This window comes from Bacillus rossius, chromosome 11, assembly GCF_032445375.1.
Source record: "Bacillus rossius redtenbacheri isolate Brsri chromosome 11, Brsri_v3, whole genome shotgun sequence".
Lineage (NCBI taxonomy): Eukaryota > Metazoa > Arthropoda > Insecta > Phasmatodea > Bacillidae > Bacillus > Bacillus rossius.
In genome coordinates this window covers 44,199,778-44,214,282 of record NC_086338.1, presented here as the reverse complement: position 1 = coordinate 44,214,282, position 14,505 = coordinate 44,199,778, and the positions used below count along the sequence as shown (strand labels likewise).

The window sequence follows — 14,505 nt, the reverse complement described above, 5'->3', positions numbered from 1 at the left end:
CACTTCAGTAAATTGGCCAGTACAAATTCAGGAACCTTTTGTAAAAAAAAAAAATTAAAAACCTTTGGAAACGAAGTAGACTAACGATTTTAACAAATTTCTGCGGAATATACATAAAAATTTTCTGATCAAACCAGTACCTACTGAAGGTTTTTGGTTTTCTCAATGTATAAAATGTACATACATAGTTACAAATTGTGTTACATGATCTAATTTACTATTTTTTAAGTGTGAGTTTTGTTGAATTCTAGAATGGCTGCACACAAAAGTCACGCATGTATCTGTCATGAGCACAAGGATGCTGTCATTATGGCAGTCTTGTACAAGCGTATACTGTGTCCTATCATTACGTTGCAGTGTGGATTTTAATGGTCATTTACTCTCTCAATTTCTAAAGCACGATTCCTGCCATTGAGCACTGTTCCTGTTTCAATGTGCTCTGTGGCCAGGTATGGACCATAGAGAACAAACGTTTCAGACAAAACTTTGTAATTTGAAAAACTGTAACTTGTAAAGTAAAATTTTGATTGAGCATTTTGGAAAACCTTTTTCCTGTTGTATTTCATCAAGAGCATCTATTGACAGTATTCAAGTTGTAACTCTAAAGAATCTCAACTGAAAGATGCCATCTTGTTTTTTGTCTCTATTGAGCATATCACATAATTTTATGAAATTACTTATTATTAGTAACAGGCTGTTACTAACAGTTTATCTTGTAAAATAAAAATTAAAGTTCAAAATTAATTTTTTTGTCAGATTTAGAGCAACTTTAATAGTTCTGTCAAAAGACAATAATTTATGGAAATAAAAAAGCAACAAGTAGAAAAATAATAATTATATATAACATGTTATAATAAAAGATGGCATACAAAATAATACATTTCATGTTAACAAGCCGGGTGGTATCAATCTGGCAACAGTGGGTGCCACTTGCTCTGTACTGCAAACTAAGTGTGAGAGACGCCATATGTCGGTTATTCTCGACAGGGACTCTCGCCTGTCCGCCTGCAACCCGCATTACAGCGGCGCTAATACAGCTGCCAGTTATACGGCGCCCTGTACTATAGCTTACCTGCTGTTGTCTAGGGCGCCTCTTTCTGTGGAGGTGATCCTCCCCATCTGTGCTATTAACCCCTTCCCCCTCCAAACATTCTAATCCACGCGCCAACACACAGACAGTCCGTCATTGCATGTGTAGCTTCCACTGTTCTCGGGCCCGAGAGAATGTTCTAGAAGATCAGAACTTTTCTCCTTTTCAATCACACTATGTCCATTCCATGAATTATAATTATAATTTTTTACTAGAATCTTTTTTTGGTTATTTCATTTATTAATAATCTTAAGCTTAAATTATAATATTAATACGTAGTTATTATATTGTAATACATAAAGTTCCAATAACATTTATTTCGTAGTCATAGTGTGTTGTCAGCTATAACGTACTAGAATAACGTACGCATTCCAAATTTGAAGACACTTACTTTTTTTTGTAAATTATAATATATATTGTAATAACGTGTTTCTCGAGTTCTAATATAAAATGCTTCTCATTTGGAATATTTCCGATGTTTACTCTAAATACTTTGCAAAATTAAACATTTTATGTTGTCAATTATGAAATCAAACCAAAAAAATTGTGTTCCGTAAAATACTTTCAAACCCACCAACGGGAATTAAATTTGTCCAACCTCTGGTTGCAGTAGCATTATTTGTAAAGTTGTGAAATTGAAATTCACTAGCACACATTTTTACCTGAGTAAGCTGGTAATATTATCTAACACCACTAGCTATGGAGGCAAAAGGAAGAGAGCGACATGTAACAGTAAAGTCATTTGATAAGTCATCAAGTTTTTTTTTACGTGAAGTTGTTGTGTCTGTTTGAATTAATCAAAGGTACAATCTTACAAATATCACGTTAAAACGTTACATGTTTGTGCACTTACTGGCTTAAAGCTAGAGTTCTTTGAGATAAAAGTATTCTTCGAACCATTTATAAAACGGTCTCATTTCCGGTAAGTTAACGTAAGTTATTTTTTGACTTGTTATTGAATCATCGGTAGATAACTGTACATGAGTGAGAGACCCTAGCTTCCATGTCTACCGTTTTTTTTGTGCGTGTTATTTATTTATTTTTTGGTTCGCTAACTTACAAAAAACTTTTTAGGCTGAGGAAGGGAGTGCATAAATGTGATTTTCAAATATGGCCGAACACAAGAGTATTCCAAAGATGTATCTTTAATACTCGCAATTGTATTTTAGAGCAAAAGAATTAAAAATGTTGGAATGTTCTCTAGTTTCGGCAGCCGTACATTTTTTCCAACTTAACGACGTCCGCTTCGCTCATCTCGACTCTCTGGCCGATGGTCACGTTGTTTTGCTGGAACAATCGAATGAAACCAAACATTATTTATTTTATTTTACACACGTTATATCCAATTAGTAGAGACCTGCAGAATTCGCGGATTCATTTCGTGATAGGCTACAATTCAAATAATTATACCTTAGCGCTGCTTCTACCACTGGTTCACTGTTAATCTGGATTAACGAGAGCCAATTAGTAGAGACTAGAAAAATTCGCGCTTTGAATGACCTCTAGGATAGACTCCACAATCCCCTACACACTCAGGCAAATGCCACCTGCTCATTGGCTACTGACTCGTGACACCTGTCAACTGGGATGCTTGCGATTCGATACTTTTTTGGTGTAAGGTTTTCCATTGGCTCAAAGTCCTTCAGATTAACTGTAAGCCAATCAGATAAGCAAAATAAAGGTACAGTTGTTTGGATTCTATCATATTGGGAAACGAATCCGCAAATTTTTCCTGTCTCTACCAATTAGAGCCCTCGCTCAAAGAAGTGTCGAATCACAGACGCTCAGTCGAGACGATTCACAAGTCAGCAGCCAATGAGAGGGTGACATTTTCCCGAGTGTGTAAAGTGTAGTAGAGTCTATCCTGGAGGTCATTGAACCAGCGAATTTTTCCGGTCTCTACCAATAATTAGAGACACACTTTCATGAATTGACTTGCAGAGAGAGCCTATGCAACAGCTACCAAACATTCAGAACCGACGGCGCTTCTGGCTCGCCATTGGCTGGCGCACGTGTGTGTGTGGGCTAGTGCGAGCCGGGCTCGGGTCAACACGCCAGACACTGAGTTTTGTGTGGTCGAGTTAAATCGGGTAAACAATGTGCCACCACATCGGCTGCCAACTAAAACGGCTTTCGTGAGCCCTGACTTCGTTTAAATTTATAGACGAATTTCTTCAGTTACCTGTTTTGCGGCCTTGCGCTCTGATGAACTCATTTCAAATATAGAAAATCTACGATTAATAGAGACCGGAAAAATTCGCGGATTCATTTCATGACAGCCTGAAATTCAAATAGTTATACCTCAGTGCTGCCTCTGCTATTGGCTCACAACTCACCTGGACGACTCTGGGCCAGTGAGAAACACTCAACCGAAGCTGTATCGAATCACAGGCCGCTACGTTGGGACACCTTCACAAGACAGCAGCCAATGAGAGGGTGACATTTGACCGAGTGTACGTAGAACTATAAAGTTCATCCTAGAGGTCATTGAACCCGCGAATCCCTAACGATAAAAGTGTGGTCGAGCTCGGCGAACTTGGCCCGCGAGCCAGGCTCGTGCGTGTATGGGCCACTTTACTACTGCTACTACATACTGCAACAACAGGGGTTCCACATTATGTAAAGTCGGGGAACTTTCATTACGTCCCGGAAAAAGTCATGGAAACTCCCCAGTGATAGTAATTTCAGGGTCAAATTCCCTGTTCTAGTCTGTCATCACCCAGACTGAGAATGCATTTATTTTTAGACGGTGTTTTAGTGCATAGTCATGCATGCTATTAAATGGCTACTGTTTGAACTCGGCGAGCTATGGACGATGGTGAAGGTTGGATTTGCTTTACTTCGGTTAAAATTTCAAAAATATTTAAATTATTTTAAACATACGGACAGGGAAATTTGAAGTTTTGGACAGGAGAATTTGAAGTTTTGGACAGTGAATTTTGAAGTTTTGGACAGGGCATTTTGAAGTCTTGGACAGGGAATTTTTGAAGTTTTGGACAGGGAAATTTAAAGTTTTGGACAGGGAAATTTGAAGTTTTGGCCAGGGAATTTTGAAGTTTTGGACAGGGAATTTTGAAGTTTTGGACGGGAAATTTTGAATTTTTTGACAGGGAAATTTGAAATTTTGGACAGGGAAATTTGAAATTTTGGACAGGGAAAAGTTAGGGAAATTTGATTGAAGATCTGCGTGACAACAAGCACCCACCAGCGGCACGATGGTGGCTTGTCCGTTCACGGAGAAGGCGGTGCGGCTGTAGTGCATGACGCTGCTGTAGTCGTAGTCCGTGCCGAAGTCCGTCACCACTCGCGCGTCGTACTTGTTGAAGTTGCGCTCCGTTCCTGGCGGGGACCCAAGACGGTCAGCACGTCGACAACTTGACCCTTGACCCTTAAGTGTTTCAAGTGTGTCATAATAATGTCATCGATATCTGTTCTACATTATCCAACCAAATGTATAAGGACGGCTTAAAAAGAAATACCTACATTGATACCCTACATAGTTACATCATAGCGTTCAAACCTACTGATATACTAATCTTCGGACGGATTTATGACACTGTGTTGGGTATCAGGCAATATCATATACTGAAATGATTTAGATAAACACGGGCTTTTTTTTTTCAGACGATAATTATGTTAGAGTTTCGCGTAACTCGGCTATGCACTGAATCCTAAAACATTTTATTTTCGACTTCGAGCCACTATGCTACCGACCCATGACTCGAGAAAATTACTAAAGGAGGCATGCGATACAGTTCTGTGGTTCACTAGTCCACTATGTTATTATCCATGAGAGTATTAGGGGGCAGGCAATAGGATCAGCTGCACTGTTAGAAACTACAGTAAATCTATGGACTTTTCAACGAAGAATTCACCTTTAAATAAGCGAAGAGTCCTTCGTGATTTCGGCAAAGAAGTTCCACTTCAAAAAATCAGAATGCTAGCGGCTCTTTTACGCCGGATTACAGGACGTGAGTATAACTTCTAAAGCACCTACTGCTTCTGCAGCTACTACTACTACTACTACTACTACTACTACTACTACTACTACTACTACTACTACTACTACTACTACTACTACTACTACTACTACTACTACTGATATTACTCTTACTACTGTCACAGCTCCTACTACTGTTACATTTATTACTGCTGCTACTGATACTAACGCTACTATTCGTACTGCTACTTCTGATACTAATGTTATTATTCCTACTGCTACTACTTCTACTTCTGTTGCTAATGTTAAGCGGGCCGTAACCGCACGGCAAGCCTTCTTTTCACAGACGAGAGAGCCAAACTCCCAATCGTGCATCTTCGGTTTTTATTTTTTTAAATTTTGGACAACTCATGATAACTAATGGTCAATTAGGTTAGGTTAGCTACATTATAAATACTTCTAAACATTGTGGGCAGTTGATTTGGTTAGGATAGCTACATTAAAGATACTGTGAAATCATGTAAACGGTTTCCTAGCCCTGGATAGCTACATATTAAAAAGTTATTTGCTAAGCAACCTTCGGGGAACTTCGGGTGTGGCTCTCTCGTCTGTGAAATGAAGGCTTCCCGTAACCGCACGAGCCTAAGTCGTAAGAACCGTCGGCGGTACCGGTTACTCGGCGAGTACATGATGGAAGACTGCAAAGAGGACAGGCGCGCAGGGAGTAAGTTAGCGCGCTCACCCGCCCGGATGTTCTGCCACAAGATGGCGACGTAGTCGTCACGGTTGTGCGTGCTCTGCTGGTGGTAGAAGCCCAGCGCGTGCAGGAACTCGTGCACGATCGTGCCGTGCCGGAAACAGCCGGGGATCTGCAGGTTCAGCATCTGCCCCTGCGTCATAACACCGGGAATCCTTCTTTTCACGGACGAGAGAGCCAAACGTACGATCGTGCATCTTCGGTTTTTTTTTGTTCATTGTAAATAAATATGGCGGTGTTGATAAAAGGATACTAATGGTCAATTAGGTTAGGTTAGCTACATTATAAATACTTTAAAACATTGTAGGCGGTTAATTTGGTTAGGATAGCTACATTAAAGATACGGAAAAAAACATAAACTTCGGGGAACTTCGGGTTTCCGCTCTCTCGTCTGTGAAAAAAGGCTTCCCTCAAACACCCCCCGAGTGCTCCAGGCTGGATTCGCAACTCCCAAAAAAAAAAAAAAAAAAAAGCGTGTGCACAGCAGGCCACGCGGACTACCCGTGCGAAGGCGGTTCTCGGTTGAAAATCTTAACAGTTGTATTATTTCAGCCAATGACAAACACAGTACACACAGTTCATGCTAAGGACACGCAGTACCTACACACACTGGCAACGCATTGAACATACAGTACACACACACAAAGAACTCTAGATGAGCACACACAGTATACACACAGAGGATATAATTCGGCAGGTTTTTAGTAAGTAACTGCACCATATTGACTACCAAATGATTATCCCGTGACATCTGATCAGCAATTTGTGAGCACAGTTGTTTCAACATATACATAAATAATGGTTACATAACATTTTTAGTTCGTGCGTTACGGAAAAACCGATCGCATGAGGGGAAAAGTTAGGTGATTGGGGGGGGGGGGGGGGGGTTAATGGTACAGGAAGATACGGTGAATGGACGTAGCAGTGATGCTACGGGATTCTCGTAACGCTGCTTGTGCTTGTCTACTCCTCAGTTTTCATAACGGCTAACGATTGACGCTAGCATATTATTTCCATTGTGTTTTAAAGTATCTACAACTTATGTATTCGCGTGGAAAAGAGTAATTGATTTGTTTTTTTTTTTTTTTTTTTGCAATCAACTTCATGTGAATATTGTAATATAAAATTAATTTTTCTCTCTACCTAAACCTAATACCTAAGCAAGAAGTTTCACTTCTGTCGCACATGGACTCCAAGCACATGCTATTTTTTATTTACAAATTTTGCTAGTGACTTATTAGTAATATAATTAATTAACTTTTAAAACGGAAGTTACGCTTGAGCATTGTAACATCTCGACTATTTTCTTGTCACGATATGACTGATACATATAAACAGTTTTCTAGTCCCGCTAAAATTGCTTCCTAATCTACTCTCATTGGTTGTTGCGCCATGCGCCCGTAACAGAAATGAAATATGTTAATTTCCACGCGACGTGCTCTCACCCCATTGAGGCGACCAACATGCCGGTCGAGTAGCCAGACACGTAGACATAGTCGCGATCATAGCTTGATGCACGGGGATGTATGTTTACTTGGAGAAAACAACATTGGCATGGAGGAGGACGTAAACAAGCCGCAGTCTTGGTGAATCCCACACAAACCCACGCGACGTGCTCTCACCCTGTTGAGGCGACCAACATACGACCAGCAGCCGGTCGAGTAGCCAGACACGTAGACGTAGTCGCGATCGTAGCTTGATGCACGGGGATGTATGTTTACTTGGATAAAAACAACATTGGCATGGAGGAGGACGTAAACAAGCCGCAGTCTTGGTGAATCCCACACAAAACCACGCGACGTGCTCTCACCCCGTTGAGGCGACCGACGTACGACCAGCAGCCGGTCGAGTAGCCCGACACGTAGACGTAGTCGCGATCGTACGGCGTGGAAGGGCGCAGCCTGATGCACGTGCGGCGATGAAACTCCTCGATGCCCCTCAGGATGCTCGCCCTCTGAGTCGCGTCTGCACACCAGTAGACGTCACACTCTACCACCGCCTTCTGCTGGCTCAAACACAACCACTGCAACCTGGCAAGCAGATCCTTCAAATTCTTGAGATGACCAGTGTCTGAATTAACTAGTTTAACATAAAAACAATATAACAACTTCCAGTTGACCTAGCATAATTATTATGTTAAACATGATAGTGGGTCTTTTGCTTGACTCTGAGAGCCCCTCGACATGCAATTTCAGCTAGGTATAAGAAAAAAATCGCAGGGATCAGATCTGGACTGTAGGGTGGCTGGGGAAGTGTTGGTATGCTTTTCTGACCCAAAAAATTTAATTATATAACCTGTTAGAGGGAACATTGCATCTTGCCTTGTACCGACCAGAAAATAGAACACACACACATAATTTAAACTCACTACACTGAAGTTCACAAAGCTACTGATGGGTGGCAGGAATTTACACCTGAGGACCCTTTCCCTTCCCCGCCACCTCGATGGGACCCTTCACAGTGCTTACTAAATGTTAATAAATTCACTTTCATCACTTTAGGAACTCACCCCATATCCAGGCTTCACATTCGAAATATGTAAGCTGGTGCTGTTAAATCGGTTCAGTTCCAAGGTTGATCATGCAGAATGAAATGCTATTACCGAAACACCCAAAGGTATAGAACTAGGGTGCCATGGCTAAGTAAACGAAGTGGTACGTACTGAAGATGGGGTCGAGGATGTAGGGAACTGTCCTGTTAAACCATCGAGGTCTGGTCGCGACGAGGCCGTTTGCTGCCGTGATGCCTGCTGGGAACACTATGTCGCCCTCGAACTTGCCGCTGACCTCCCATGGTTCCTGGTTGTAGCGGTCTGCCAGCCCTCCTGCCAGGTACAGCCAGTTAGTTTAACACAAACACTGCACAAATAACTGTCTTTAATTGGACTTCACATAGGGGTTAACATCGTGACGTTATAGCACAAAGGCTTAAGTGCGTTTCTTTGCTGGAATGATTTTACGCCTTCAATATCTTAAAACATGGGAACACACATGCAAATTATATTTCTCATTGCCTCTATGTACTAAGCATTCAATTAGTGTGCGATCGTTTTTATGATACACTAATAATTTATGCATTGGCATTTTATAAAGGATGGATTTGAGCTGTAGTCATAGCGGTGCTTATAGATATTACTATTAGGGAGCAGGTACATAGAACAATGTCTACAAATTTGAATGAACTTAGAATTTTGTTTACTTATGTTTGTTTTATCATCTTCAATAGCTAAACAGCGAGGTTAAATCATTTTATATACACATATATATTTAAAAATAATGCAAATACAAACTCAAACATCATAATCATGGCTCACCACTACATTAAACTCTAATATTTGTTGTAACTTAATTTTCTTAATAGTTTATTCTATGTTTTTTTTAGATGAGTACAAGATTATTTATCCTTGATTGCTTATAGTCACAAAAAGAGAATCAATAAGGATGTCTGTTTGAGGTGGGAAATTGTCTTAGTCCAGAAGTGGTGAAAAAAGAACCAGAAACTGCATTTTCAAATGTTTTCACTATATTGTGTCATGCTCCCTAGATACAATTTGCAAAACATTTGTTTAAAAGGTTAGGTAGCTGTTCTTGTGTGCAACCATGCTAGCCTGCTTGGAGGATTAAAATCCATAACAGTTAAAATGCAATATTCAATTACTGCATAGTGGAGGACTAGCCTTATCAGCAGATCATAGTCCCAACATTTTAAATACTGTGCATCGGAATTTTCGTGCCTGAAAACATATGCGAAGATATACAATTTGTTTACTTTTATTAAATGTGCACAGATTCTAGTTCAAGATGATCATTTTTCCAATGCCTCAATTCACATCCAAACAAAGCATTGTATTTTCCTGTAGATCAACCCATACCAACATCTAAGATGAATTCTTCTGTCCGTGGCCGGCCGAATGCTGGTTTCAGCAAGATGGGCGACGCCGAAACTATGTTTGTCGCGAGTGCTGATGTCACTAAGAAAACTAACAAGTCACATCTCATTATGGCAAATTTCTTCTGATTTCTGATGTCTGAGTAAAAATCGTCACTTTATTTAGCTTTCTGCGCAGAAGTATTATTGAGTTATATCGCGATATCATATAGATTACAGCTGTCTTATACAGCCTTTTTTTATCATGGGATTTTAGGTGTAATAAATCTCTCTTGGAAAAATTACAGTCCAACACTTACTACTCCTAGGGATAAAGATTTATCAGTAGCAATATTTCACTTAATGGTTGTAAGTTAATATATATTAACTTAGGAATATTTTTTTAATCAATGTTTCGTCTCATCTTAGGGTAACACAAACTAGAGTAAAATTAACGGGAAAAAAAGCTAGTGAGCAACAACTGTTATATAAGAGCATTTTCCTGGGAAGGGGGGGGGGGGGGGGAAGTGGGTGTCTGAAAGTGCACAATCCGAACAAGTATTGCAGTGCAGACAAGTGAAAAGGGGTGAACAAGTGACGCCAGCTTTGGGACGATAGTCGCCCCATGTGACTATCGATTAGGATTAGAAGTGTTTTGAGAGATGCTAAAATAACAATGGACCTATTATAATACATTCCCTGTTTATTTCTGTTCATAAATAAAAGTTATTTAACATACACCTAAGTTCCCAAACATAGCCTAAATCCACCACTATTCATTTCACGATTTGTGCGGGAGGATGTTCCCTAATGGCTCGGTGCCATTTGGAGCTCTTTGTCAGTAGAATCCCATCCAATGACGAGGCCGGATGTGTCACATCGGGCCCTCTTGCAAAGTCATCATCACCATCTAGTAATGAACCATCATTCATCATTGAATCCACCTGTCACCAGCCTCTAAAAGAGCGAAAAAACTTACTTATTAACCCGGGGCTTTGTGGCGGGCAGTGTACCTGCCCATATAGTAGGTGGAATACATGGGATTTCCGCTTGGGCATTATGCCAATGATGGTATTGAACATTCCTCAGTCAACGCCAATCCCCAGTATTTTATCTGTGTAACTGTAATGGATTTGTACAACCTAATTACATTCTGGAATTATGTAAGTGTTTCTTATGTACAACATTCCAGACTTACATAAGTGTTTCTATGTAATATATTCCAGGCTCACGCCACTTCTTCAGTCACCCAGGGACACCACAATGCTTAGCGGAAACACTTTGCCTCTGCGGCCAGTATCAGTTTCTGGATAGCTGTAAAAGAACATCGCAATTGAATCTTTGCCATCCACCTTGCTGATTACAGTAATATTTCAAACACAGCACAGGTGGCAATCGACTGTGACATCGCAGGGTGCGCTCTTCCAGTAGCGGATGTTACAGACAGGGCAGGGACCAGAGCTTCAATTAAGGTCCATGTGGGTATGCCATCAAAATGTAACACGAAACAACTTTATGGATTTTTAAAAATTATTGCAACCTTTCTGTAATCGAATTTAATATTTTTGATGAGCATGCTTATTTAATTTATGGTGTGTCGGAAATATTTATTCTTTTTTATTATTATAATTTTTGAAGTTATGCTCCTTTAGGCACCTTATGAAAAGTGATGAGGGTAAATTTTTATGACGTGCATGCTCCATGATCCGAAATTATCTAGCATGAAAAATGGCAACATACAAAAAATAAGGTTACATACAAATTAAAATATGAGTGTGTACTTATTCATGTGCCTTATAAGTTATACTTTCTTGACATAACATAGAAAAACTTTCATTTTGCATGAAAATATTTAATAAAAATAAAATAAAAGGACTGGAGTGATATTATACATACAGTTGTAAAGAATAAAATCAATCAATCTCAAGAATTTAAATAAATACTCATTCAAAATTAATGTAAACATATAGCCTATACAAAATTAATTATTAAGTCTAGTAAAATAATCGAGAGAAATTTAAATTTACAATGAGAATTAATAAATATATGAATTTTTCTTATTAATTAAATTAAATTAATTATTAATGAAATATTTAATATTTTAATGCAAATTAATTATATTTACAGGAACTTAACTTTACAAACCCACCCATAAAAACTGCAGGCGACTACTAAACCTTCTACTGATAATCTTTGCCAGAGACAATGGAAGCTTACAAGGAACCTGATGGGTAGCCTACAACTCATGTAGTTTCGGTTCCCTACCACGTTCGTGCAACTTCGGATTTCTCTCAAAAATTGAAATTAAAAAAATCGAAGGGTTGGGTTAGGTTAGGTCAGTCACAACATGCTTGTTTTCATTGGAAACTTCTGATTTAACGGCTGAAGTGGCGTTAATACCAAAACGCAAAACTTCGGAAATCTTCGGAAATTCTTGCAGGGAACCGAAACTACGTGAGTTGTAGGCTTCCCCAACCTGATATCGTTATACTGACGACAGTCGTCGTACCCTCCCAGATACAGAGGCCGTACCTGGCCACCGACGCGGGCCTGAGGGGGCCTGTTTTCCCCCCCAGTGAACCCCAGTGTGTGCGACGGCCAGGGACGCACCCGCGTGCGCCCTAGCATGCCAACGGGTGTTTTTTCTATGTGACTTTATCTTTTATTTCAGTGTGTATATATTTGTAAACGATTAAGGGATTTGAATGTGTGTAATTAACTTATTTTATTTATTATTCATTGTGCAAGTTCGCTGTGTAATTAATGTCTCGTGTATGTCTTTGTAAATAATTCAATAACTTTTTCTGAAGTGTTTCGCCGTAGTATGTAATTGCAGCCTGGCGCGCCGCGGGACGGAGCTCTCTCCCACGCCGGCCGATTTTCCCCTCCCTCCCCGCCACCCGCGGGCGCCGGCCCGCGGGCGAGCGGGGAGAGGCAGTCGCGTCCTGGTCTCGAGCGGAGACAGACGTGTTCGTTGCTCCGCGAGCCGCGCACGTTGCGCTCGGGATTGAACGTTCGCTCAGTCCGCAGCCGGTCACGGCAGCTGAGCTGCCACCGCGAATCAGCTTAGCATTGTTAACTTACGAGTCATCGGGAGACGTGTCTAGCGGGCAGTTTCTACAACGCGAACGTGGTGCTACGAGTCTCTGAACTTTTCGCCGTCCACGGAACATTACGTAACGGGCCGCGTATGTACAGCGTTCCGTCTTCGGGCCCTTTCTCACTGGGTCAGCCTAGCATTAATAAACTTTACGATTCGCGCCGAAACGTATTTGAGAACCGCCCCGTCATCAGGGAGTCCGTGTCGCCGTGGTAGGGCACTTGTTCCGCGACGGTTCCGCCAGGCTGCGGCAGGACTTTATAAGCGTTAATAAAAGACGGCTCGTGAAATTCGTTAATGCCGTGTTCTGCTTGCGACAACCTACCAACATTCCTCGCAATCACTTCACTCTCCCTCCAGGTCCCGCCTTTCCCGGTCCCGGCCACGTTGGCCTGGACCCACACCTCTCCGACGAGGGCAGTACGGGCATAACAGGACATTTATTTCAACGGGAAAACGGGGACCTGAAGCCGAGGGACGTCATTTGGCGCCCAACTAGTGTGGCCGTAAGCATACGCAAGCGCACGCAAGCGCACGCAAGCGCACGCAAGCGCGCAGGTGCAGGACAGAACGGAAGCAGGTGCGGCTGCGCGGCGTGGGAGCGGCTCGAATTCGAGACGTCGCGCCGGCGCGCCGGCGGGAGATAACGCAGCGCGGGAACGGCGCGAACACGAGACGTTTCGGCGAGAGATAGCGCGTCGTGGGGGACAGAAATACAAGACGGCGGTGCAGCGGTATCCCGGACTGAAGATAACGCGCTGGGGAGGATCGTATTGTATTACTGGGGGAGATTGTGTTCACGATCCGCGGATCAGTAGCACAGGAGGACAGGATGGCGTGGAAACAGGCGGGACAAGAAAGATACGATCTAATCAGTTTCGAAACGGACTTGGGTGAGGAGGGAGACTCCGCGAAAATGGACGTAAAAAACGAGGTGTGCGGGTCCGGCGGCGCGGCCGAGAGCGCGAACAGCACGGACAGCACAGTTGAGGACAGTAATCGGGAACAGGGGGACAGGCACGCGGACGCAGATGGGCCGGTAGTGCGGTACGTGAGCGCGCAGTTTGAGTTGCCAGAGTTTGCGGGGAGAGACAACGAGGACCCGCGGGAGTTTTTGCGGGAGTGTGAACACCTCCTAAAACTGTACGAAGTGCGACGGGCGGAGTGGACGCCGCGAGTGGCGGGACAGCTCCGCGGTGAGGCAAGGAACTGGTGGTCAATGGCCGGGAGTTTTGATACCGAGTGGGGACATTTTGTACGCCAAGTCAAAACTAGGTTTGATAACGATCAGGCGCGGGCAATGTGTTTGCGGACATTTTATTGCCGAAACCAGGAGGAGGACGAGAGTGCAGAACAGTTCATTTACGAGAAGTTACGCATGTTCCGCCGATTGGGGACAAGTGGGGACGTGAGTGCGGCGTTGCCAACCATTGTCGAACAATTGCTGCCAGAGTTTCGCCCCTTCATGAGGACGGCTGCTGGTCATGACACGGAGGAGTTCGTGGCCCTCGCCCGCGTGATCGAACGTGACATGTCGCAGTGGAGGACGGCACTCAGGGGCGCGAGAGCTCCCCGTGCTCGCTCGGGGCCGCGGGGGGTCACCGTCACAGAGGTCACGGACAGTGACTTGGCCGTGGTGAGCTACGCCGGCGGCGCGGGACCGCGCAGGACAACAGACCGCGGTGGCACCAGGGAACGCCCGGAACCAGCTGCGACAGGAGGAGGACGTCACGAGCGGACAGATACGAAAG

The 14,505-nt window shown here is 42.7% G+C and overlaps 1 protein-coding gene across 2 annotated transcripts; it reads right to left on the bottom strand.

Annotated features, from left to right (window-relative positions):
- Nucleotides 1-2,217: 2,217 nt before the first annotated feature.
- LOC134536515 (zinc metalloproteinase nas-13-like) lies at nt 2,218-9,875 on the bottom strand. Of its 2 annotated transcripts, none has more exons than XM_063376239.1 (6): nt 9,659-9,875; nt 8,450-8,611; nt 7,598-7,752; nt 5,773-5,920; nt 4,296-4,429; nt 2,218-2,377 (listed from the first exon to the last, which is right to left on the bottom strand). In XM_063376239.1, exons 1-6 carry the CDS (start codon nt 9,783-9,785, stop codon nt 2,291-2,293), a joined length of 813 nt encoding a protein of 270 aa, XP_063232309.1. In that variant the 5' UTR covers nt 9,786-9,875; the 3' UTR covers nt 2,218-2,290. The 2 variants fall into 2 exon arrangements, with proteins under 2 accessions (XP_063232309.1, XP_063232308.1); XM_063376238.1 differs by having other exon boundaries at nt 5,700-5,920; nt 9,659-9,803.
- Between the last annotated feature and the right edge of the window lie 4,630 nt (nt 9,876-14,505).